Source organism: Triticum urartu, chromosome 7, assembly GCF_003073215.2.
Source record: "Triticum urartu cultivar G1812 chromosome 7, Tu2.1, whole genome shotgun sequence".
NCBI lineage: Eukaryota > Viridiplantae > Streptophyta > Magnoliopsida > Poales > Poaceae > Triticum > Triticum urartu.
The window spans coordinates 592,469,732-592,493,205 of record NC_053028.1 but is presented as its reverse complement, the minus strand read 5'-3'; the positions used below and the strand labels follow the sequence as shown (position 1 = coordinate 592,493,205).

The window sequence follows — 23,474 nt, the reverse complement described above, 5'->3', positions numbered from 1 at the left end:
GTCTTATTTGTCCCTTTTACTCCAAACAGACGGGGGCGGACATGATAGGGTGGCGCGATGGAGTTGGCCTGAGGGACATGCTGCAGCAGAAAGAAAGGGTCTCCAAAAGTACAAGCTATAGGTTGAGGGGATGATGCATGCTGAGGTGTGCTGTGGCCTACCCCTTCCTAGTTGTTTGGGCCCTGTCCGTGTGTGAGATTGGTTGATGACAGACATGAAACGATGGATGACAGACAGTGCAAGGGAGAGATGGATGTCACTGTCACTGCCATTGCCATTGCCATTGCCATGAGAGAGAGGGAGGGAGGGAGAGAAAGTACATCTAGCTAGCTTGGTGAGAGAAACTAGACAAATTTAGAGCCATCCTCCTTCGTACTAGCAACTGCCATTGACTTGCTTGCCGGCCGCATTATATATCTCCAACCTAGCTGAGCTAGCGAGCTGCCTTTAAACTTGTCTCTCTCCATTTCCTCCCATCCGGAGCTAGCTGGCTAGCTTAGGCAGGAACTCGAGGAAGAAAGGAGCCAGGGAAGAAGAGGGAGAAAATGGGTCGAGCCCCCTGCTGTGACAAGGGCAGCGTGAAGAAGGGGCCATGGTCGCCCGAGGAGGACAGGAAGCTCAAGGACTACATCCACACCCATGGCACAGGCGGCAACTGGATCGCGCTCCCCACCAAAGCCGGTATGTCCATTACACCTACCTATATCCATCTGCATTTCTGCACATGCGTGCATGCACGTTCACTCATGTCGTGGAGATGATTCAGGCCTGAAGAGGTGCGGGAAGAGCTGCCGCCTGCGTTGGCTCAACTACCTGCGGCCGAACATCAAGCACGGCGACTTCTCCGAGGAGGAGGACAGGGTGATCTGCGCCCTCTTCGCCGCCATCGGCAGCAGGTGGTCCATCATCGCCGCGCAGCTCCCCGGGAGGACCGACAACGACGTCAAGAACTACTGGAACACCAAGCTCAAGAAGAAGCAGCTGCACCTGCTCATCGCCGCCGCCGCTCAGTCCACCCATGGCCAGCAGTACAGCTCCAGACCACCGGCACCGCCATTTACCGTTGAGCACCACCACCACACTAGCTCTACCTCTGCTGCATCTCTAGGCCAGCTCCTCATGTTTGGAGTCGGAGGAGGCGACCACCACCAGCAGCAGCAGTACATGTCGTCGTGCTCCTCGGTGGACATCTCCAACAACACCAGTGCTGCTGCTGCTGCTGCTGCTGCTGCTGCTGGCCTGCAGGAGAGCTTCATGTTTGGTGGCTTGCAGTTTCAGCAGCAGGAGGAGGACACCAACAGCCTGCTCTCACCAGCAGCAGCAGCATCTGGGAATGACATCATGACCTATGAGCATCATGAGATGATTTCGCCGAGCAGCTTCTTCTTCTACGGCGACGGTGCCGGCGGTGCTGCAGCAACCCAGGAAGGGACTAGGTTCCTTTATTAGTAATCGCATCAGCCACGCATGCATGCAAGACACATGTAGACATTGATGTTAATTTCTTTGCATGCATTTCCCCCCGACCGCCCCATATATAGGAGTATGAATTAAAGCCATGGCCGATGCAGGTTGGTTAGTATTATTTATTTATTTTTGTTTTTTGTTTCATATATGTTGAGATGACCTCTCCCTAGCTAGATAGTTTATGTGGTGGTGTTGCTGATGTGCTGTAATAAGCTAATGTAGGTTGTAAACTTGTAATTCTAAATATTCTTGTTTATTTAATCACCCTAAACAATCAATCATGGAACTAAACATTCGTTTGTAGCTGTTACATGCATAGGCATGGGCAATGGGCAATGCAAGGGGAGAGTGTACGTTTGCCTCCCTTGCATGCGCTAATATACTACACCTAGGTATAGGCACCACATGTACGTACAGCGCACTGACAGTACACTAACATGAATGCTTATAGTTGTTGAGTGTAAATTGATGGAGTCGATTGTATGGCCGGCTGGGTTTGTAACGCCGAACCGTCAAACTTTAACTCCTCAAACATCTCCTCTAATCTTCACTTTTCAAATTTTGAAGAGTTAAAAAAATACGAACCTAACAGAACCCTCAAACGAACTAGACCCCACATGAAACCTCTGTCTCCCTTTTCCTCATTCTTTTTTCTTCTTTCTTCCGTTCACGTGGCCAACGATGACTTTTCGGCAGTAGATGATTTGCATGCGCTAGCTAGTACTCCCTCCGTTCCAAATTACTCGTCTCAGAGATGAATGTATCTAGAACTAAAATACATCTAGATACATCCATACCTGCGATAAGTAATTTGAAACGGAGGGAGTACCTAGGGTATACATCGATGCTCCGCAAAAACAATATAACAGTGGCTCAATGCGTGACGTAAGCTTGCGATGAAGTAGTCAACAAAGTAGCTAAAATTCATCCTCCACGGGTCATGGCTTGGGCGCTTCTTCAAATGAATGGGTTCTTCCGCCATCCTTCTCCTAGTGGCGTGATTAGTGGCGGAGCTATGTTGTAAGCTACAGGGGCCATGCCCCCCCCCCCCCCCCCAGCTTTTGTAAAATATGTGAAGAAAAAAAATTTTAGAGAGAAAGATGAGGACAAGTAGAGTTTTTTGGCCCCCCCAAACGTGCATATTTATGTTTGATCCCCCCAAAAGAAGTTGCCTAGCTCCGCCAGTGGGCATGATGGCATGGTTTTTGAGGGAAACAACAAGACTCTGCTGTGGTGCAGAAGTAGCTAGCGTTCAACAATGCAAGGACCAATTGGAATCTGGTGGGCTGCCACTTTTCCAAGTTTTCTTCATGTGGGTTAACTTTTCCTCTCTGCAGGTGTTCCTCTGCGCGTGATGCAGCTTTACTCGTGGTCGGAGATGAAGAGAGGAGCACCTCTGGGCTAGGGACGACGAGTGGGAGTGTGCCACAGTGGCCGGAGATGACAAAAATAAAATAAAAATAACATCACTAGAATTTGGCGGCCGGCGGTGGACGGGGCGGCAGATTGGTCGCCAGAGGCCAGGATCGCAGCAGCGGGGGAGGCACCGACATGCAAGCAGCTGAGCAACCGATATTTGAGGAGTTGGTTTTGGTTGCTCAATTTTGAGAGTGTTGGAACACTTCTCCAAAAATATTTAAGGAGTTGAAGATCTTACGAGTTCGACTAAGTGTGGCTTAACTCCTTAGGCTGGTCATAGTGGGGAGTAACTTATACTAGTGTCATGCATATGACACTAGTCTAAGTTACTATCTTTATAATGCAAAGTAACATAGTAGTAGTGTCATAGATGGCTTCATTTATTAGCTCATAGACTTATTGTGCCTCGGGAAGCGCTATGCTACAGTAACATATTATGTTACCACAAGCACCTCTTTCCTCATTAAACACGTGCCACATAAGCAAAATTGTCTTGAGATGTGTTAAGTTACTACCTAAATTACCCGCACACTAGTAGAAAAGGGGGCAAAGGTCCAGGCCTGGTCAGCCCATTAGTCTCGATTCAGTCCAGAACCAGGACCAATGGGGGCATTGGACCCGGTTCGTGAGCCCAGGGGGCCGGCCGGGCCACGTGGGCCATTGGTCCCGGTTCGTCTGGACCTTTTGGTCCCAGTTGGTGGGACGAATCGGGACCAATGGGCCTCGCTCCTGGCCCACCACCATTGGTCCCGGTTGGTGGCTTGAACCGGGACCAAAGGCTCCCCTTTAGTCCCGGTTCATGCCACCAACTGGGACGAATGAGGTGCCTATATATACCCCCTCGCATAAGAGCAGAGCACACTGCTCTGTTTTTTTCTGGCCGAGGGGGAGAGGGCTTGGTGGTGCTCTAGCTCATCTCCTATGCACACAAGGTGTTCGATGGAATGCTCGAGCCACACTACTTAAGCTTTCTCCTCTCCAAGCTCGACCTCCAAGCTCCATTTTCCTCAATATTTGTCTATGTTTAGCGGTCCGTCACACACCGTCCCCGTCTTCACCGCCGTCGATCACCCGCGCCGAGCTCATCGCCGGCATCACTGTGGTGAGCCTCTTGTTCTTATCTTCTTTCTGAAAGGAAAAAATATTCTTACTTGTATGTTTACATAGATACTTGTATTATTTTCTTATTTTTATTATTGCATCTTATATAGTGCGATGGTTTTGGTATCCGCCCCCGTCGGCCCTCGTCCTGTCTATGATTCGGATGTGGTATATATATTATCTTTATAATTATTGGTTCATTTATTGTTTATGAAAATTATGCCGACCAACGTGACATAGATTTTATTTATGTAGGATGTATGTGAATCGGAAATTCCAACCGACCCTATTATCGAGAGGTTAAATTTAGTTGAAGAAGAAAACAATTTGTTGAAGTAAAAAAAAATAAGGAGGAGAAGATGATATTGGAGTTGCATGTTGCGGATGTGTCGTCGATGATCACAAGATCAAGATGGATGCAATGCGCTTGAAGATTAGAAAGATTAGAAAATATGCCATTCATACCGAGGCTTGGTATCATTATGTCGTTGGATCAATTGTTACCTTGGTTGCGATTATGATCGCATTTGTTTTTGCATTGAAATGTTTTACATAGTTTCAATATATGGTTTAATTAATTAGATGCTCTGGAGAGCTATATGTTGTTAGATGAGAACTATGTATGTACTTTGGTTTTAATGTGATGATGAACTTCTATTAATTTGGACACTTAATTATATATAATGCACGCAGATGAACCGGCAATGGATGTACGGTGACAGACACACCTCCGAGTACATTAAGGGTGTGCATGAGTTTCTCGATGCGGCTGAGGCAAATAAGCAAAATGATTTTATGTGTTGTCTATGCACTGAATGTGGGAATACGAGGTCTTACTCTAACCGGAAAATCCTTCACTCCCACCTGCTTTACAAGAGTTTCATGCCACACTATAATGTTTGGACGAGGCACGAAGAAATAGGGGTTATGATGAAAGAAGACGAAGAAGAAGAGTACGATGACAACTATGTGCCCCCTGAATACGATGATGCTGCAACGGGGGGAGCTGGTGAAGATCAAGAGGAACCAGACGATGTGCCCAATGATGCTGCAATGGGTGAAGCTGCTGAAGATTAAGAGAAAACAGACGATGTGCCCGATGATGATGATCTCCGCCGGGTCATTGTCGATGCAAGGACGCAATGCAAAAGTCAAAAGGAGAAGCTGAAGTTCGATCGCATGTTAGAGGATCACAAAAAAGTGGTGTACCCCAATTGCGAAGATGGCAACACAAAGCTCGGTGTCGTATTGGAATTGTTGCAGTGGAAGGCAGAGAATGCTGTGGCTGAAAAAGGATTTGAGAAGCTACTGAAAATATTGAAGAAGAAGCTTCCAAAGGATAACGAATTGCCCGACAGTACATACGCAGCAAAGGTCGTATGCCCTCTAGGATTGGAGGTGGAGAAGATACATGCATGCCCTAATGACTGCATCCTCTACCGCGGTGCATACAAGGATCTGAACGCATGCCCGGTATGCGGTGCATTGCGGTATAAGATCAGACGAGATGACCCTGGTGATGTTGACGGCGAGCCCCCAGGAAGAGGGTTCCTGCGAAGGTGATGTGGTATGCTCCTATAATACCACGGTTCAAACGTCTATTCAGAAACGAAGAGCATGTCAAGTTGATGCGATGGCACAGTGAGGACCGTAAGAAAGACGGGAAGTTGAGAGCACCCGCTGACGGGTCACAGTGAAGAAAAATCGAGAGAAAGTACTGGGATGAGTTTGCAAAGGACCCAAGGAACGTATGGTTTGCTTTAAGCGCGGATGGCATTAATCCTTTTAGGGAGCAGAGCAGCAATCACAACACCTGACCCGTGACTCTATGTATGTATAACCTTTCTCCTTGAATGTGCATGAAGCGGAAGTTCATTATGATGCCAGTTCTCATCCAAGGCCCTAAGCAATCCGGCAATGACATTGATGTGTACCTAAGGCCATTAGTTGAAGAACTTTTACAGCTGTGGAATGGAAATGGTGTACGTACGTGGGATGAGCATAGACAGGAGGAATTTAACCTAAAGGCGTTGCTGTTCGTGACCATCAATGATTGGCCCGCTCTCAGTAACCTTTCAGGACAGACAAACAAAGGATACCACGCATGCACGTACTGTTTAGATGACACTGAAAGTATATACCTGGACAAATGCAGGAAGAATGTGCACCTGGGCCATCGTCGATTTCTTCCGACCAACCATCAATGTCGAAAGAAAGGCAAGCATTTCAAAGGCGAGGCAGATCACCGGAAGAAGCCCACCATGCGTACCGGTGATCATGTACTTGCTATGGTCAATGATTTACATGTAATCTTTGGAAAGGGTCCCGGCGGATTAGCTGTTTCGAATGACGCTGAGGGACACGCACCCATGTGAAAGAAGAAATCTATATTTTGGGACCTACCCTACTGGAAAGACCTAGAGGTCCGCTCTTCAATCGACGTGATGCACGTGACGAAGAACCTTTGCGTGAACCTGCTAGGCTTCTTGGGCGTGTATGGGAAGACAAAAGATACACTTGAGGCACGGGAGGACCTGCAACGTTTGCACGAAAAAGACGGCATGCCTCCGAAGCAGTATAAAGGTCCTGCCAGCTACGCTCTTACGAAAGAAGAGAAATAAATCTTCTTTGAATGCCTGCTCAGTATGAAGGTCATGACTGGCTTCTCGTCAAATATAAAGGGAATAATAAATATGCCAGAGAAAAAGTTTCAGAACCTAAAGTCTCATGACTGCCACGTGATTATGATGTAACTGCTTTCGGTTGCATTGAGGGGCTTCTACCGGAAAACGTCCGATTAGCCATTGTGAAGCTATGTGCATTCCTCAATGCAATCTCTCAGAAGGTGATCGATCCAGAAATCATACCAAGGCTAAGGAGTGATGTGGCGCAATGTCTTGTCAGTTTCGAGCTGGTGTTCCCATCATCCTTCTTCAATATCATGACGCACGTCCTAGTTCATCTAGTCGACGAGATTGTCATCCTGGAGCCCGTATTTCTACACAATATGTTCCCCTTTGAGAGGTTCATGGGAGTCCTAAAAAATATGTATGTAACCGTGCTAGGCCAGAAGGAAGCATCTCCATGGGCCATCAAACAGAGGATGTTATCGGGTTTTGTGTTGACTTCATTCCTGGCCTTAAGAAGATAGGTCTTCCTAAATCGCGGTATGAGGAGAGACTGACTGGAAAAGGCACTCTTGGAAGTGACTCAATAATATGCAGGGACGGATATTCTTGGTCTCAAGCACACTACACAGTTCTATAGAACTCTACCTTGGTGACCCCGTATGTCGATGAACACAAGAACAGTCTGCGCTCCAAACACCCGGAGCAGTGCAACGACTGGATTACATGTGAACACATCAGGACTTTCAGCAGTTGGTTGTAAACACGTCTCAGAGGTGACAACACTGTTTGTGATGAGCTGTACTTGTCGTCCAGGGACCATCTTTGACAGTATTGACTTACAAAGGATACGAGATAAATGGGAATACACTTTACACGATCGCCCAAGATCAAAAGAGCACCAACCAAAACAGCGGTGTCCGTTTTGATGCAGCAACCGAGAGCGGAAAGGACATATATTATGGTTACATAGTGGACATATGGGAACTTGACTACGGACATGATTTTAAGGTCCCTTTGTTTAAGTGCAAATGGGTCAATCTGTCAGGAGGCAGGGTACAGATAGACCCACAGTACAGAATGACAACAGTGGATCTGAAAAATCTTGGGTACACTGACAAGCCGTTCGTCCTAGCCAATGATGTGGCACAGGTTATCTATGTGAAGGACATGTCTACCAAACCAAGAAAAAGAAAAGATAAGGAAGCGAATACATCATACGATGAGCCAAAGCGCCACATAGTTCTTTCAGGAAAAAGGGACATCCTGGGAGTGGAGGGCAAGACATACATGTCTGAAGATTATGAGAAGTTTCATGAAATTCCTCCGTTCAATGTCAAGGCTGACCCAAGCATCCTGATAAACGATGAAGATTATCCATGGTTACGGCGCAATAAGCAAATGACACAAGCGAAAAAAAAGTGAAGACTTTCTCCCGCAACTATTATGATGATACCATGCCAACTTTATAACACACGAGTATGCTATGCCAACTTTTTTAGAGTTCATTTGAAAACTATGAATTTAGGTCGAATTTTCTCTATAGGTGCATCTATGTTCTTTTTTTAGTAAAGTTAATCACAAACTTGTGATTCACATAAATTTCAAAGAATTTAAATTTTAACTATTCAAATTAGAAAACCAATGGCACTAACAGAAAGTTTATAATTTTTCTAAAACTAATGGCACTAACAAAAAGTTTATAATTTTGCTGACCTAAAAGCAAAAAGAAATAATAAATAAAGCAAAAAACAAAAGAAAATAAATAATGCAGAAAATAAAACAAAAAATCTGGAAAAAAATAAAAATAGCAACAATAAGTATTTTTTTGTAAATAGAAACAAAATAAAATAAATAAAGCAACAAAGAAAACAAAAAAAACTAAAAAAGTGTTTTCAAATTTGAAAACTAATGGCACTAACAGAAAGTTTATAATTTTTCTAAAACTAAAAGCAAAAAGAATTAAAAAAATAAAGCAAGAAACAAAACAAAATGCAGAAAACAAAACAAAAAAACTGGAAAAAAATAGCAACAATAAGTATTTTGTTGTAAGTAGAAACAAAATAAAATAAATAAAGCAACAAAGAAAAAACAAAAAAGTGTTTTCAAATTTGAAAACTAATGGCACTAACAGAAAGTTCATAATTTTTCTAAAACTAAAAGCAAAATAGAATTAAAAAATAAAGCAAAAAACAAAACAAAATAAATAATGCAGAAAACAAAACAAAAAAACTGAAGAAAAAAACTATTTTTCTAGTAAAGTTAATCATAAACTTGTGATTCACATAAATTTCAAAGAATTTAAATTTTAACTATTCAAATTTGAAAACTAATGGCACTAACAGAAAGTTTATAATTTTTCTAAAACTAAAAGCAAAAATATTTAAAAAAAATAAAGCAAGAATCAAAAGAAAATAAATAATTCAAAAAACAAAACAAATACTGGAAAAAAATAAAAATGTCACCTATTGGGCCACACGGCCTGCATACGATTAGAAACTCATCTGTACATGGGCCAGGATGCAGGCCCAATAGGCCCAACAAGGCAGTGACAAGGGTAGGCAAGTACTGCCCGCATATTAGAGAGGAGCTCAGCACCTGAGCTGCAATGCAGCTTATAAACAGGTGCTGAGCTCTCTCAGTTAGCGAGGTGGGACTAAACTTCCCACCGCACCACGCCAGGCCTTTGGTCTCGGTTGGTGGCTCCAGCCGGGACTAAAGGGGGCCATTGGTCCCGGTTCGTGGCACAAACCGGGATCAATGCCCCCCCTTTAGTCCCGGTTGGTGCCATCAACCGGGACCAAAGGCCTCTTTTCAAAGGGCGGGAAGCGGCGGCCTTTGGTCCCGGTTGGTGGCACCAACCGGGACTAAAGGGGGCATTGGTCTCGGTTGGAGCCACGAACCGGGACCAAAGCCTTTCCTATATAACCAAACACTTGGGAAATTTCCCCCACCCGCCATTCTTCTCCAACGCCGCCGGCCCCAGTCCCGACGTCGCGGTCGCCTCCCCTAGCCGCCCGAGGTCGCCGTCGTCGCCCGCTCGCCGTCGACCGTGCCCTCGCCCGACGCCGTCGCCACTCGCCGCCCTGCCCCGACGCGCGTCGCGCGCCCCGGCCCGCCCGTCGTCGTCGCCCTGCCCCGCCCGTCGCCGTCGCCCCTGCCCGCCCGTCGCCGTCGTCTCGCCCCGCCTGTCGCCGTGGCCCTGCCCCGCCCGTCGCCGTCGCCCTGCCCCTCCGTTGGTCCGGCCGGCGCCCCTCCCCTGTTTTTTTCATATATTATATGCTTGTGTATATTGTGTATATTGCTTCTTTGTGTATATATGTATATATGTCAGTATATATATTGTGTATATTGCTTCTTTTCAAAAAAAATCATATATATGTTTGTATTTTGTATTTTGCTTTTTTATAAAAATTTATATATGTTTGTATGTTCTCTGTGTATATATGTTCATATATGCAAAAGTTAGATTTAAATATTTAGAAAAGGATTATCTATATATGTTCTCTGATTTAGTACATTTTAGGTTAGTTTCATTTCTAGAAAAGTTTTATATATTTAGGAGAGGAAAAAGGGAAATAAGAAGAGGAAAAAGGAGAAGAAGAGGAGAGGAAGAAAAGGAAGAGGAGAAGAAGAAAGGAATAGAACAGAAGAAGAAAAAGTTAGAAATTTTTTCTATTTTTTCTTCTTCTCCTCTATTCCTTTCTTCTTCTCCTCTTTTTTTCTTCTTCTTTTTTTTCTTCGATCTTCTCCTCTATTCCTTTCTTCTTCTCCTCTTTTTATTTCTTCTTCGTATTCTTATGTTTTATCGGGTCTGTCGTCGTCGATATACCCCTCCCGATAACTTCAACACGAGGGGGGTCGATATACCCCCTCCCGATAACTTCAACACGAGGGGGGGTCGATATACCCCCTCCTGATAACTTCAACACGAGGGGGGGTCAATATATATACCACCTTCCGATAACTTCAACACGAGGGGGGTCGATATACCCTAAATAGCAAGTATCGTTGGTGTGAGATACATGTGGCCGTCGGTGTTGGACACTACATCCACGTCCCACAAGTGACCCGGGCTTCGACGCCCACGTCACTTGTGGGACGTGGATGTAGTGTCCGACACCGACGGCCACATGTATCTCACACCCACGATACTTGCTATTTAGGGTTTCCTCTACCGCTCGGCGACCCTCGACGACCCTCGTTCCCGATAAAAAAAGAGGAAGAAAAAAAAGAGGAGAAGCGTTGTCGAGGCCACCCCAAACCCTAGAGAAGCAGCGTCGAGGCCACTAATTAATATTAGTTCTACGTTTGCCACTAATATATCCATCTGTCATGTTTGAATAATAATTGCCATGTTGTAAATATTTGTAGAAACTATGGACATCGCCCGAGACGAAGTACAAGAAGAGTTGTTGGGGGACATAATCGCACGAGGAAGTGATGCCGTCTGCTCGTTGTTTCTCAACGACACCGATGGTCTAGAAGCAGCTGGCTATGATTATGATGGCTCCGGTGACCTAATGTCGGTTCAAGAAGGAGACCGTGAGGACGGCTCCGGTGACCCAATGCCGGTGCAAGAAGGAGACCGTGATGATATCTCCGGTGAATGAACCGAGTCCGGCCAGGTATATATATTAGTTAAGCTTGTGCTGACTAGCTAATTGATGCATTCATTGTTTTGGTATGTACACATATTAATTAAGTCTTTGTTCTTTTTTCTAGCCCTCCAGATCGAGCACAACTTCGGTAAAGAGACGAGGCCCGAAGAAAAAGTTGAGCTCGGATGAAAGGTTTGAGATCATAGCAATCGCGCCCGACGGCCAACCGATTGAACCCATTCGGACAAAGAACGCATTTGTTGCTCAGTGCGGGGTTCTGGTTAGGGACAAGATCCCGATCAGCATCCAGCAATGGTTAAAGCCGGCTACAGAAGACCCTGAGGTGTCTTATGTCAATGATATGCATAAAAATGATCTTTGGACTGAGCTGAAGTCAAATTTCACCCTACCGCCAGAGGATGATCCGGAGAAGCCAGTTAAAAAGCAATTAATCAAGTCTTTTGCTCTTAAGAGGATGGCAGAACTATTCAGGAGGTGGGAGAAAGAGCTGAATAAGTTTGTCGAAAATAAAGAGACACCAGAATTCAAGGGCAGATATGAGAAGATCAGAGATCACTGGCCCGCATTTGTGGCCCACAAGACATCGGAAAAGAGTAAGAAGATGTCGGCGACAAACAAGCAAAATGCTGCGAAGAAGAAGCATCACCATCGCACGGGGTCAGGTGGCTACCTCGCATCCCGGCCTAAGTGGGACAAGACTGAGAATGATCTAGTTGATAAAGGGATCGAACCAGAGACAATTAACTGGCCAGACCGTTGCCGGACTTGGTTCTTCGGGGCTGGCGGAACCTTGGACCCTGTATCAGGGAAGTGCATTTGGACGGACGAGCAAATGGAAATACCACTCAAGAGGCTTAAGCACTATATCGAAGCAGCGCAGCAAGGGACATTCGTTCCAGACAGAGAGAACGACGAGCTCACAATGGCCCTGGGGAATCCTGAGCACCTTGGACGGACACGAGGCATGCCAGGCTCCATTCTGTGGAAGGCTGGGTTTCCGGACACAGGCGGTTACAAATGCCACGAGAGGAGGAAGAAAGTGGAGCAGACCCAACTACAGGCGCTGCATGCTAGGGTACAAGCGATAGAGGAACGAGAAGCAAATCGCAGCAAACGAACTACCGAAGCTTCCCCCAAAGCTACCCCGCCATCTCAGCAGAGAAGCAGCGTGGGTTCCACCAAACTTCTTCAGCCGGAGCATGTCTTGACGGCTCCTGTCAGCTATCCTGTGGATGCTATCACAGAGTCTCGAAATTGCCACCTTATGACGCAATGGATTAATATGAAGGTCAAGGCGGCTGTTGGCTCTGTTCTTCCTACTGAACCCGGTGCAACTTTTCACTGCCGGCCGATTCCAGAAGGATATGCTAGAGTGATGGTCGATGAAATAACGGAGGGATTTGAGGACCTCCAGCTTGACCACCCTACTGGTGAAGGGGAGACTCGGCTGGGTTCTGCTCTGAAGACTCCATGCCTATGGCGGAAGGAGCTCATCAACCTTCCGAATTGGACGCCTCCGCCTCCTCCTCCTCCTCCGGCGAGTCAGGGCACTCCGCCTCCTCCACCGCCTCCTCCTCCGGCGAGTGACGATCAGGGCACTCGGCCGGCTCCTTCTCCGGCGCGTGGCGGCACTCCGCCTCCTTCTCTGCCTGCGCCGGCACGCCCGAGCAGCCAGCCTCCTTCTTCTCCGCCTCGTCAGCAAGGGCGGATGAGACCTGCCGCCGCTTCGGCTGCTCCGGCGCGTCGTAGTCCTTCTCCTTTGCCTTCGCCTCGTAAGCAAGTAAAGAAGACAACCGCTCCGTCTGCTCTGCCGGCGTCTAGCAGTATAGCCAGAGGCGGGAGGACATATAGATTCGGTCCTTATCTGAAGACTCCAGAGAAGTTACCATATGAGAGGACCCGGGAGGAGAACGCCGAGATCGCGCAAGAAGAAGTGAGGAACTTCTTTGAAGGGGTGAAAGCAAAGAAACATCCACCTCCGGAGGAGAAGGTAGATCCGGTGAAAGCGAAGCGCACTCTGGCTGCCCTGACAAAACCACCCAAGTCTCCGCCGAAAGGGAACTATGAGCGCATTATTGGAAAGGAATTTGCCGAAGCGGAGCGGTCGGGAAGTACTGTCAGTGATCAAAGGCTGAAAGAACGACGAGCTGGGAAACAAATTGCCCAGCTCAGCGAACAAGCGAAGAAATCGTGCCCCCCGCTCAAGGTGCCTAGCGACATCGTCGCTAATGATCCGAGGATGGTGCATGATTATAGCAATCTTGGAGATTACCTGCCCGACAATGTACATTATGATTTCATGGAGGTGCAGATACAAAGATACGAGTATGGGAAGCCTCTCGTTAAAGATGAAATATCTCTATCAATGATGATGCGAAGATTGCATGATAGGTACTTGAAAATCTGCAGAGAGTCTGGGGGGAGGAGTACTTTGTATGTGAGAGTTAAAAAGGAGCATGATCTCGTTGGAATTGAACTGTTGCCTGTTCCATTTGAGGAGTTCTTTCAGTTTTTCAATCAATTGATCCTCGATAAAGCAACGGTCACCTGCTACTGTCTGTAAGTAGTACTGCTTCTGTCATTAAGTCTCTCTATATAGCTCAGTTCTTTCATTGCATGTATTCATAATTATCCTCACTATATTATGCAGATTGAAGATCGTCGAATTGAAGAAAAGACAAATCAGTGATATTGGGTTCATTAACACAAATCTCATAGATGCAACTCAGGTTAAATTTCATGCCGCAGATACTGAGGCCAACTTGCTACGATCATTGGTAATAAATGAAAACAAAGATATAATACGCTTTCCTTACAACTTCAAGTGAGTGTTACTGTCTTGTGCATATTCGGTTTCCCTTATATATTAGTCAAGGTTATAGTAATGTAATTGATGAGTTATGCATGCGTGTGCAATTTCCACTATATTCTCCTAGAGATTAAGCTTGAGCAGGGACTAGTAACCGTCTTAGACTCAAGACGAAAAGATCCCCAGGACTATGCGGACATGACTCAAATGCTCGAGAAGTAAGTTAAATCGATCATTATCCACCATATTAGCAACTTTGTTCATTTCCTGATATATCAAGTAATTGTTTTCTTTGTCTGGCAGGGTTTGGAGAAAATTCACCAAAAAGCTCCGGGACTCCCGAAGAAGCTGCAATTTAGACACCCGAAAGTAAGTACAATAGTAGTATGTTCCGCGCATCTCCTAGTGATTCAAGCGCTAGTTTCATCAACACCATTTGGCATTCTTGCTTTATCAGTTTGATTGACCTCTATTTCTTGTAAAGTGGTTGTGGCAGGAACAAGGGAATGATTTCTGTGGATACTACGTTTGCGAGTCCATCCGTCACACGACCTGTGAGCGGGGCTACTCTGACGAACAATATGAAGTGCGTAAATAACAACATTCACAATTTTATTTTATTACCATCATTTGTGTTGGGTTTCATTCATTCATATATATATATATGTATTGACCCCCTTCTTCAAATTAGATGTTCCGGAAGCGGGATGAACTCCTAGCACCAGCTCGCATCCGAGCAATTCAAGAGGAATTGGCGGCATTCTTTCTTGACCACGTGATCACTGAAAACGGAGAATACTATGTGGACCATGCGTCCGTATGTTAGGAGATTATATTTGTAGAAGATAATTATTGTATATATATAGCCGGTAGTGTCGGATAGATATACGAGAACTTGTTGTTCGACCAATCTCTCGGAGAAGGAGAGGTGGTCGATATCACTTCTCTCTGTATGCATATATGTTCATGACGATCTTCTGTTTCCTTCGTTTGCTTACTAGCTAGCTAGCGTGTCTAGTCCTCTCTCTATATACGTATGTATAGTACGTAGCGTCGACCAAGCACGGACATAAAAGAGGACACTTCTCTCTATTAATTATAGCTAGCTAACACCATATATGAAACACCTAAATTAACCCCCCAACCCCCCCCCCCTTCAAAAAAAAACTCCAGCCACAGAAATGCTGACGCGTGGATGCCTATTGGTCCCGATTGGTGTCACCAACCGGGACCAAAGGCCCTCCTGCCTGGGCTCCGCGCACAGGCCACGTGGAGGCCCATCTGTCCCGGTTCTGGATTGAACCGGGACTAAAGGAACAGGGCATTAGTACCGACCCTTTAGTCCCGGTTCAGGAACCGGGACAAAAGGCCCTTATGAACCGGGACAATAGACCCGTTTTCTACTAGTGCCACTATGGCTAGCCTTAAAAGGGAGAACTGCGACGTGGCCCACTACGTATACATGATGGCTCGGACACGTGTAATATTGCAAATTGGGGTAAATGCTGGAGAATCTTTCACTAGATGGGGTAAACTGGCAGAATATTCACTAAATGGTTGTAATCTGGATGAAGAAAATGTAAATTGAGTAATTTGCGTTAAAAATATCAAAGTAGGGCATAAAAAACAGAATTCAGTCATTTTAAATTCAACTCACACATGAAGAATCAAAGTAACAACAGACCCAAGATATATAGTATGAATGGGCCCAATGCATATATAGGACAGGTCTCCGCAGCGGCGACACGTAGCCTTGTTCTCCCTCCCGAGGGCGTTGTCGTGGAACTTAGGTGTCCTAGGGCGTGTCATGACATTGTATGTAGGCCTACCAGTGTTATCCTTCGGCAACATACTCATTGCGGTTAGGTTGTCCGGTTATTCTGGGATTTGTTGTGTAATAGGACTTTCTCACTACCATCTATCATTTGGCTGCATATTTTGCTTTATATTTTATCTATAAAGCGGGACGAGAGTCGTTTCTAGAGTTAAATTTATAATTAGAACTTTGTGACATGATATAGAGGTGTATATATTATTAGGTTATGTCTTTCCAATGCTGATGGAAAAACTATTGGGAGCCTTTAGTTATAGCTATAAGTTTGCAACTTGGCAGGCTGGCACCACAACCCCCACTGCAGATGACAGTACTTGCTTGGAGTAGACTTGGCCATGGGCAGTCCAGCCCGGTCGGCCCGATCCGACCCGTCTCGGCTCGATCTTGTCCATGGGCCGGGCTCGGGCCTAGATTTCAAGCCTGATGGTTGGGCCAGGCCCGTCATATTCGCGCATTAATGAAGAGGCCTGGCCCCCGGCCCGAGGCTCGGCGAGCTTTTAGCGTCATGGGCCAGGCTCGGGCCTAGGCTTTTTGCACCGGGCTTTGATAGGAAGCCCAGCCCGGCCCAACAGATGTCCAGGTATAGCTTGGAGCGAGGAAGCGAGCTCGCAGGAAGCGTGGTGGTGATGTGATGAGTTGCTGCAAGTACCATTCATGTGTGGATGGATCGATCCATCGTCTTCAGCAGCGTTTCATATTTTAACTACGCTACTACTCCATACACCTAGCACTGTATGTGAAGTACGATTGGCGAGTGAAATGATAGATAGAATGAATGGTCGATCCCATCATAGGAGCTACTGTGCATGACGATCGATCGTTCCAACTTTAGATCCATGGATGGATCGATCGGTCAAGAATCAAGACAAGCTGCTACTAGCACAGAGGGACGGACATGGCGATAGAGATAGACCCATCACCGATAGATGGATGGATGGATCGGCTATATATATCGACCGATCTGTCGCATCACTACCTAGCTACACCAACAGTTAACCTGCCTACACAAACCCCTACAAGAAACATCCCTACACAAGTTTTGTCTCAACAAAAATCATGACTGATATAGAGGTAAAAGCAAGGGGGTTTATAAACTTGCACGGTCCGTGACAGTTTAGTCCATAGTAAGTATAAACTTATAAAAGATGGACCCGTCACCCACAGACATCGGCCTGGCGGCCAGGGTAAACTCTCTCCTCCAAGCTTCACCAGTGAGCCCGTGGATCCTCCTCCTTTCTGCCTGCCATTTCGGTAGCAGGTAACGGGGAGGAGAATCCCGGTGCCTTCGTTCTGGTTAGTAGTTTATGTTGGTTTTTTTCTCCTCTCAAGTGGGGCGTTCGGACGGATGATGCCGTTCACTACTAGGAAAATGTTTACCAGTAGCGCTGGTTTTTGAGCTACCAGTAGCGCGGGCACCAGCGCTACTGCTACGGCGCTACAGCCATTTTGTAGCAGTAGCGCGTTTTTAGGCCAGCGCTACTGGTAAGTTCAAGTACTAGTAGCGCGTTTTCAGACCCGCGCTACTGCTAACATTTATGTTTTTTTAGCATTTTGGCGATGTACATGTTTAAACAGATATATCTTTTATACAATAATAACTCATCATGAACTAGTCTGTTTAAATAGCATATTCATTACCACTTGTCATCACCATCAAACAATGTTCGTCAATGAGACATCATATAACAAGTTGGTCACTAGTCATAATCACAAGTCCTCATCATCATCAACTCTAACACATTGTAGCACATAATAACACATTCTAGCTACGACCTACTCCTCTCATAGGACCTACTCTACCCTCTCTTAGGTAAAATATCATAAAACAAGATAGGCATTGACGCTGCATTAAGGAAAATTGACTCTCCATAATAAAGAACGGAGATCATCTTGTCTTCAAGTCTTGGCCTACGCACAATGTTGCTTCCAAGTAGCTCTCTACGATGGTTCAAACATTTTTTGAAATCATCTATTATCATGGCTTCCTCGCTTTTAGAAATCCGGTATGGACAGGAGTGATGTGGATACTGCGGCTGACCTGGCCGTGGTGGCCGTAAGCTCATAACATTAACGCGACATCTCGTCAACATCAGATGAGGCACACAATCCATCGGGATTTTCTATTCAAAAACATAGTAATAACTTTGTAGTTAGCAATATAGTTTAGTTTTAGAAGAATTTATGCAAAAGATGCACGGATGTCGTAATAGTAAAAAATCTTACCATGATATCTCCATTGATGTTACCGTAGTTCAACACGTGCACTAGTGGCACGTATTGACCATAATGTGGAGGAGTTTGATAATAGCTATTGTAATTCTCAATATCAGTAAAAAATGCGATAAGACCATCTTGCTCCTTATAAGTTAATTGTGCTTCATCATTGTAGTAGTAGGTTCTCTCTAGCATTTTCCGTACATTTTTTGAAGAATGAAAATAAGCTATCAATGGAAATAAACTGTCAAATATTTTGAAATAAACAATATAAATTACTTAGTAAATATTTTTGAGAAACTCACACAGCGGTAGAACTGGAAGCGTGTCAACAAGGGCCCAAATGGTCGTATCATTTTCGTCGATGTCAGGATCACCAAGATCGAAGGTGAGAAACATACCCTCATGAAAATCATACGCCTTGCAAAGGGCTTCCCAATCCAGGCAACCAAAATTGGATGAGTTCACAGAATTGTATAGATTTACGGCAAAATCATAACCATGATGGGTCCTTAGTTGAATTATCTTTGTCTCCATTCTTTCATGATCTTCAAAACCCATCTCCTTCAAGACATAGCGTCTTGCATGGCATGGGATAAGCTAGTCGAATTGTAAAAGACGGAAATTACACGTTGAAGAAGCAGAGAAGTCGTGCAAAAAATAACAAAAAACACTTGTCGTCGTTGCGTACCTTTTCAACATCGAAGGTCTCTTGGAGCTTGATGCTGAAGCGCCGACCTTCTACCAAGTGAGGCCTGTCGCACAGACCGCGCTCATCTTCGCAGTAGTCGCACATAGCGAATTCCCTTTCGTCGTCAGACATTTCCTAATAGGTAATTAACAATCCATCATCGAATACATATATAGTAGTTTGTAGCAAAGATCATCATATAACAACTAAAACACCTAAAATTTGTAGTTTGTAGTAGTTTGTAGCAAAGATCATCATATAATCCATCATGAATACATATATAGTAGTTTGTAGCACAAACCACGCTCATCTTTTGCATTCAATAAGCAAATAACTAATAGGTAATTAATAATACATCATTGAATACATATATAGTAGTTTGTAGCAAAGATCATCATATAATATCACTAATACATCTGGAATAATAGCTCCTCTAGGTTCAGTGGGCCGCGGTGGACACCCAAAGAGAAGGAACCATCACCGGATCATAGCTCCGGTGAGATCCCCAAAGAATCTGCCCGGTATTGGAGAACCGGCCGTTCGCCAACACAACCAAGTAGCGTTGGACGTGCGCGTTCTCCTTCATGACACGGTGTTGTACCACCTACGCTAGGGACTCAAGCCTCTCCACCGATGCAGGCCCACGTGACCGCCACCAAAGAAGCTCTAGGTCGACGACGGGCTGGCTCCTCACTAAGCTGCGCTCACCAGAAGGTAGCACAACCCAGTGCCAGCCCGGCGGAGCCCAGTCCCGGACATGGCCCCTTGGCTCAACCAGGAGTCCTCCGCCGAGTCGACGACGAGGATGCGGGATAGGCATCGTCGACGTCGAGAACAAAATGCTTAATTATGAAAACAAAATTAATAAACACTTAGCAAAATTTGGCATGGCCTTTGCTAAAAACAGGACATATCGAGTGCCTGAAATTTGCCAGAACGTAAACGAATTGACATTTCTGGCAAAACATAGGCCACTCGGAAAAATATGACATGTCCAAAATGTGACATGTTCAAAATATGCATGACATGTCCACTGCAAATTTGCATATTAACAGGAAAAATTGCTTTAACTAAGAGAATAACAACAATTGCTTTAACTAAAAAATACCTAGAATTCTGTTAACTACACCTAAAACAACTAAAACACCTAAAATTCTGTTAACTACACCTAAAACAACTAAAACACCTAAAACTCTTTTAAATACACTTAAAACACCTAAATTCTATTAACTACACCTAATTAAAAACCTAGCTAAATTTCTATCCTAACTTTAAAACCTAGCTAAATTTAAAAACCTAGGGTTCATACCTAATCTGTCCAAGCAAGGGTTCGATCATGCATAACCTAAATTATTCTAAAAACCTACATTTTTAACTAAAACACCTAGAAATTTAACTAAAACACCTACAAATTCAACTAAAACACCTACATTATTCTAAGAACCTACATTTTTTTAACTAGGATTCAAAATAATTAGGGAGGAGGAGGAAGGAGGAAGGAGGGCCGGCGCGGAGGGCGACCGACAGGGGAGGATGGCCGGTGCGCGCGGGGGGGGGGGAGGGAAGGGCGGCCAACGGAGGAAGAGGGGCCGGCGCGGGGAGGGCAGCCGGAGTAGGGCGCAAGGGCGGTGGCCGGATCGGGGGAGGGATTCGATCTGGTGTGAGCATGTGAGTGTGAGTGAGGGGGGAGGGGTGCGCGCGCGTGCCGGCGAGGGAGAGGAAGCAGAGGTGGGTCTAGCGGCAGCGTGGGGGAGGAGGCCCAGCGTTATAGCTAAATCTGCAATAGGGGGCCGAGAGCGTGGCCCATTAGTAGTAGCGCTGGCCGTGAAATACAGCGCTACTGCTAACGTGTGCTTGTAGCGCTGGTGCTGGCCGGCGCTACTGCTAAATAGCAGTAGCGTGGGGTCTCTAACCAACGCTACCGCTAAATGTCTACCTATAAGTATTTTCCTAGTAGTGGATTCTTCTTTGAGTTTGTCTTCCGGACTCCTATCCTCCTCGAATTCGTCCATCAGGACATAGTCTAGGAGCGGTGAAGTTAGGGTTTCTCGTCACGTCGCAAGGTTGGGTGTCAGATGCTTCAAATCTATTCAAGGGTTCAACGGGAAATGCGAACCAACCTGTGGTTGGATGGTTAGAGGGACTGTGGTATCCCAACCCACCAGGGTTCAAATCCTGATGCTCGCATTTATTCTTGGATTATTTCAGGATTTCCGGTGATGCGCATTCAGTGGGAGGAGACGTTCCCGTTGACGACGAGGCGCCTGCGGTGACTTCGTAAATCGCAAGATGATGATATGCTGGCTCGGTCTTTCGGAGGTGCTCATAGGGGTAGGGTGTGCGTGTGTGCGTTCATAGGGGTGAGTGTATGCACATGTATATGAGCGCTTGTGTCTGTACCGATGTTCAAAAAAAGGGTCCAATGGGAAATGACTGCAACTCCAAGGTGTTGATCCTTAGAGGCACGTGCCCGAAGACTTCCTGGTTGTCTTCGACAAGGTCATGTCGGCTCCAATAGGGTAGCAGCGACGGCGATGCATGGGCAACTCGTTCTGGTGGCGGTAGTGGTTGTTCAGTGGTCTTGATATCTCGATGCAATTTTATTACGTTTGAGCTGCTTTGTACTTTTGGTGAACTTTGATAATAAATCTGAATCTTTTTCGCAAAAAAGGGACTCACCACCCACAAACTTGCGGTTTGAGTATAAAAAGGTCCAAAGCCAATTGCCATCTAACAATGTCCTGAATTATTTTACGAAGAACCCTATGTAATGTCCTGAATAAACGCTCAGGCTGCATGGACCCAGCTGTCAGCACGCATTGGGGGTCTTGCAAAATGTACAGTGCCAGATGGCGACGTCTTATTAACTCTAGGCTATTTTACATCTAGAAAAGGTTATTCAATTTAGACCTATTAGTTTATGCAATGTGGTGTATAAGGTTATTTTAAAAATGATTGCATCGCGTCTCAAATTAATTTTGTCAGACATTATCAGCCCAACTCAGAGTGCTTTTGTCCTTGGGAGACTAATCACGGATAATATTTTGGTAGCATATGAGTGTTTCCACAAAATAAAAAAGAAAAGAATGGGGAGGGAAGGGTTGTGTGCAATCAAGTTGGACATGCACAAAGCTTATGACCGAGTGGAGTGGTCTTTCTTGAAAGCAATTTTGTTGAAGCTGGGTTTCAAAGAAAATTTGGTGAATTTGATTATGCAATGTGTGTCCTCTGTAGAGTACAGGATTCGGTTTAATGCAGAGGAGACTGATAGCTTCAAACCCACCAGAGGGCTAAGGCAGGGGGATCCCCTCTCCCCCTACTTATTCCTGTTATGTACGGAGGGCCTGACTGCCCTTTTAACAAATGCGGAGGAGAGAGGAAGTATCTCCGGCATAAAGGTTAGCAGGGAAGCTCCCTCAGTTTTCAATCTATTATTTGCGGATGATTCTTTGATCCTCATGCGCGCAAATGCAATGAACGCGGAGGCCCTTAAAGCGGTTCTGGACTCCTACTGTGCCGCCTCGGGGCAGATGGTGAGTGTCGAAAAATCCAGCATATTTTTTAGTCCCAATACGAAAGTGGAGGACAAAGCGCAAATCTGTACAATTCTAAATATTATGACCGAGGCACTTAATGATAAATATTTGGGATTACCTGCCAATGTGGGCATGGATAAAAGCGATTGTTTTTCAGTTCTTGATTGATTATGAAGATTAGTGGTTGGAAAGAAAAGTTGTTATCGACGGGTGGGAAGGAAATTTTGCTTAAGTATGTTGTTCAAGCTATTCCAACATATGCAATGTCCGTCTTTAAAATTCCTAAAAAGATTTGCAAAGGAATCATAGACGCGATGGCGCAATTTTGGTGGGGTGACGAGGACAATCAGAAAAGGATGCATTGGATGGCATGGTGAAAGTTGTGTGTTCCAAAAGACCAAGGATGAATGGGTTTTCGTGATATACACTGTTTTAACCTGGCTTTATTAGCGAAGCAAGCGTGGCGTCTCATGGATAATCCTGAATCGTTATGTGCAACAATCCTAAGAGCAAAGTATTTCCCCGAAGGTGATTTAATGAGCGCAGTATTAAAAAAGGGCGCCTCCTTTACTTGGCAAAGCATTATGGCGGGAGTGGACTCTCTCAAGAATGGCTATATATGGAGAGTGGGAACGGGAGAAAATATTGACATATGGAGAGATGCATGGATCCCAAATTGTGCAGACAGGAAAATTATTACACCTAGAAGGGGGGATCTACTGACAAAAGTTTATGGTCTTATTAACCCAGTCACAAAATGGTTGGGATGAAGAGTTGGTGAGACAAACTTTGTGGCCAATTGATGCCCGTAGAGTACTAGCGATCCCGATACCTATGCATAATATGTCGGACTTTATTGCGTGGAGCTATACAAAAACGGTTTATTCACTGTACAATTAGCTTATTTGGAGGAATGGAATAAGCAACATGGGAGGAAGTTGAAATACTCAAATGGCATGGGCAGAAGTAACGTCAATCCTATTTGGGGTAAAATCTGGAAATTAGCTTGTCCGGCAAAGGTTAAATTTTTTATTTGGCGGACACTTCACGGGACCCTGTCGTGTCGCGTTACATTAGCCAACAGACATTACAAACTCAGCCAATATGCCCAACATGTTTGGATGGGCCAGAAGACATGAAACATTTATTATTTC

At 45.3% G+C, this 23,474-nt stretch overlaps 1 protein-coding gene across 1 annotated transcript; it reads left to right on the top strand.

Moving 5' to 3' along the window:
- Window positions 1-467: 467 nt before the first annotated feature.
- Window positions 468-1,733, top strand: LOC125523038 (transcription factor RAX2-like). Its single transcript, XM_048688075.1, has 2 exons — window positions 468-681; window positions 767-1,733. Exons 1-2 carry the CDS (start codon window positions 546-548, stop codon window positions 1,447-1,449), a joined length of 819 nt encoding a protein of 272 aa, XP_048544032.1. The 5' UTR covers window positions 468-545; the 3' UTR covers window positions 1,450-1,733.
- The last annotated feature ends 21,741 nt before the right edge of the window (window positions 1,734-23,474 follow it).

Coding starts and splice junctions, on each gene's coding strand:
- LOC125523038 (XM_048688075.1), top strand. CDS start 546: ATGGGTCGAGCCCCCTGCTGTGACAAGGGCAGCGTGAAGAAGGGGCCA. Junction 682..766: donor CGCGCTCCCCACCAAAGCCG/GTATGTCCATTA, acceptor GAGATGATTCAG/GCCTGAAGAGGTGCGGGAAG.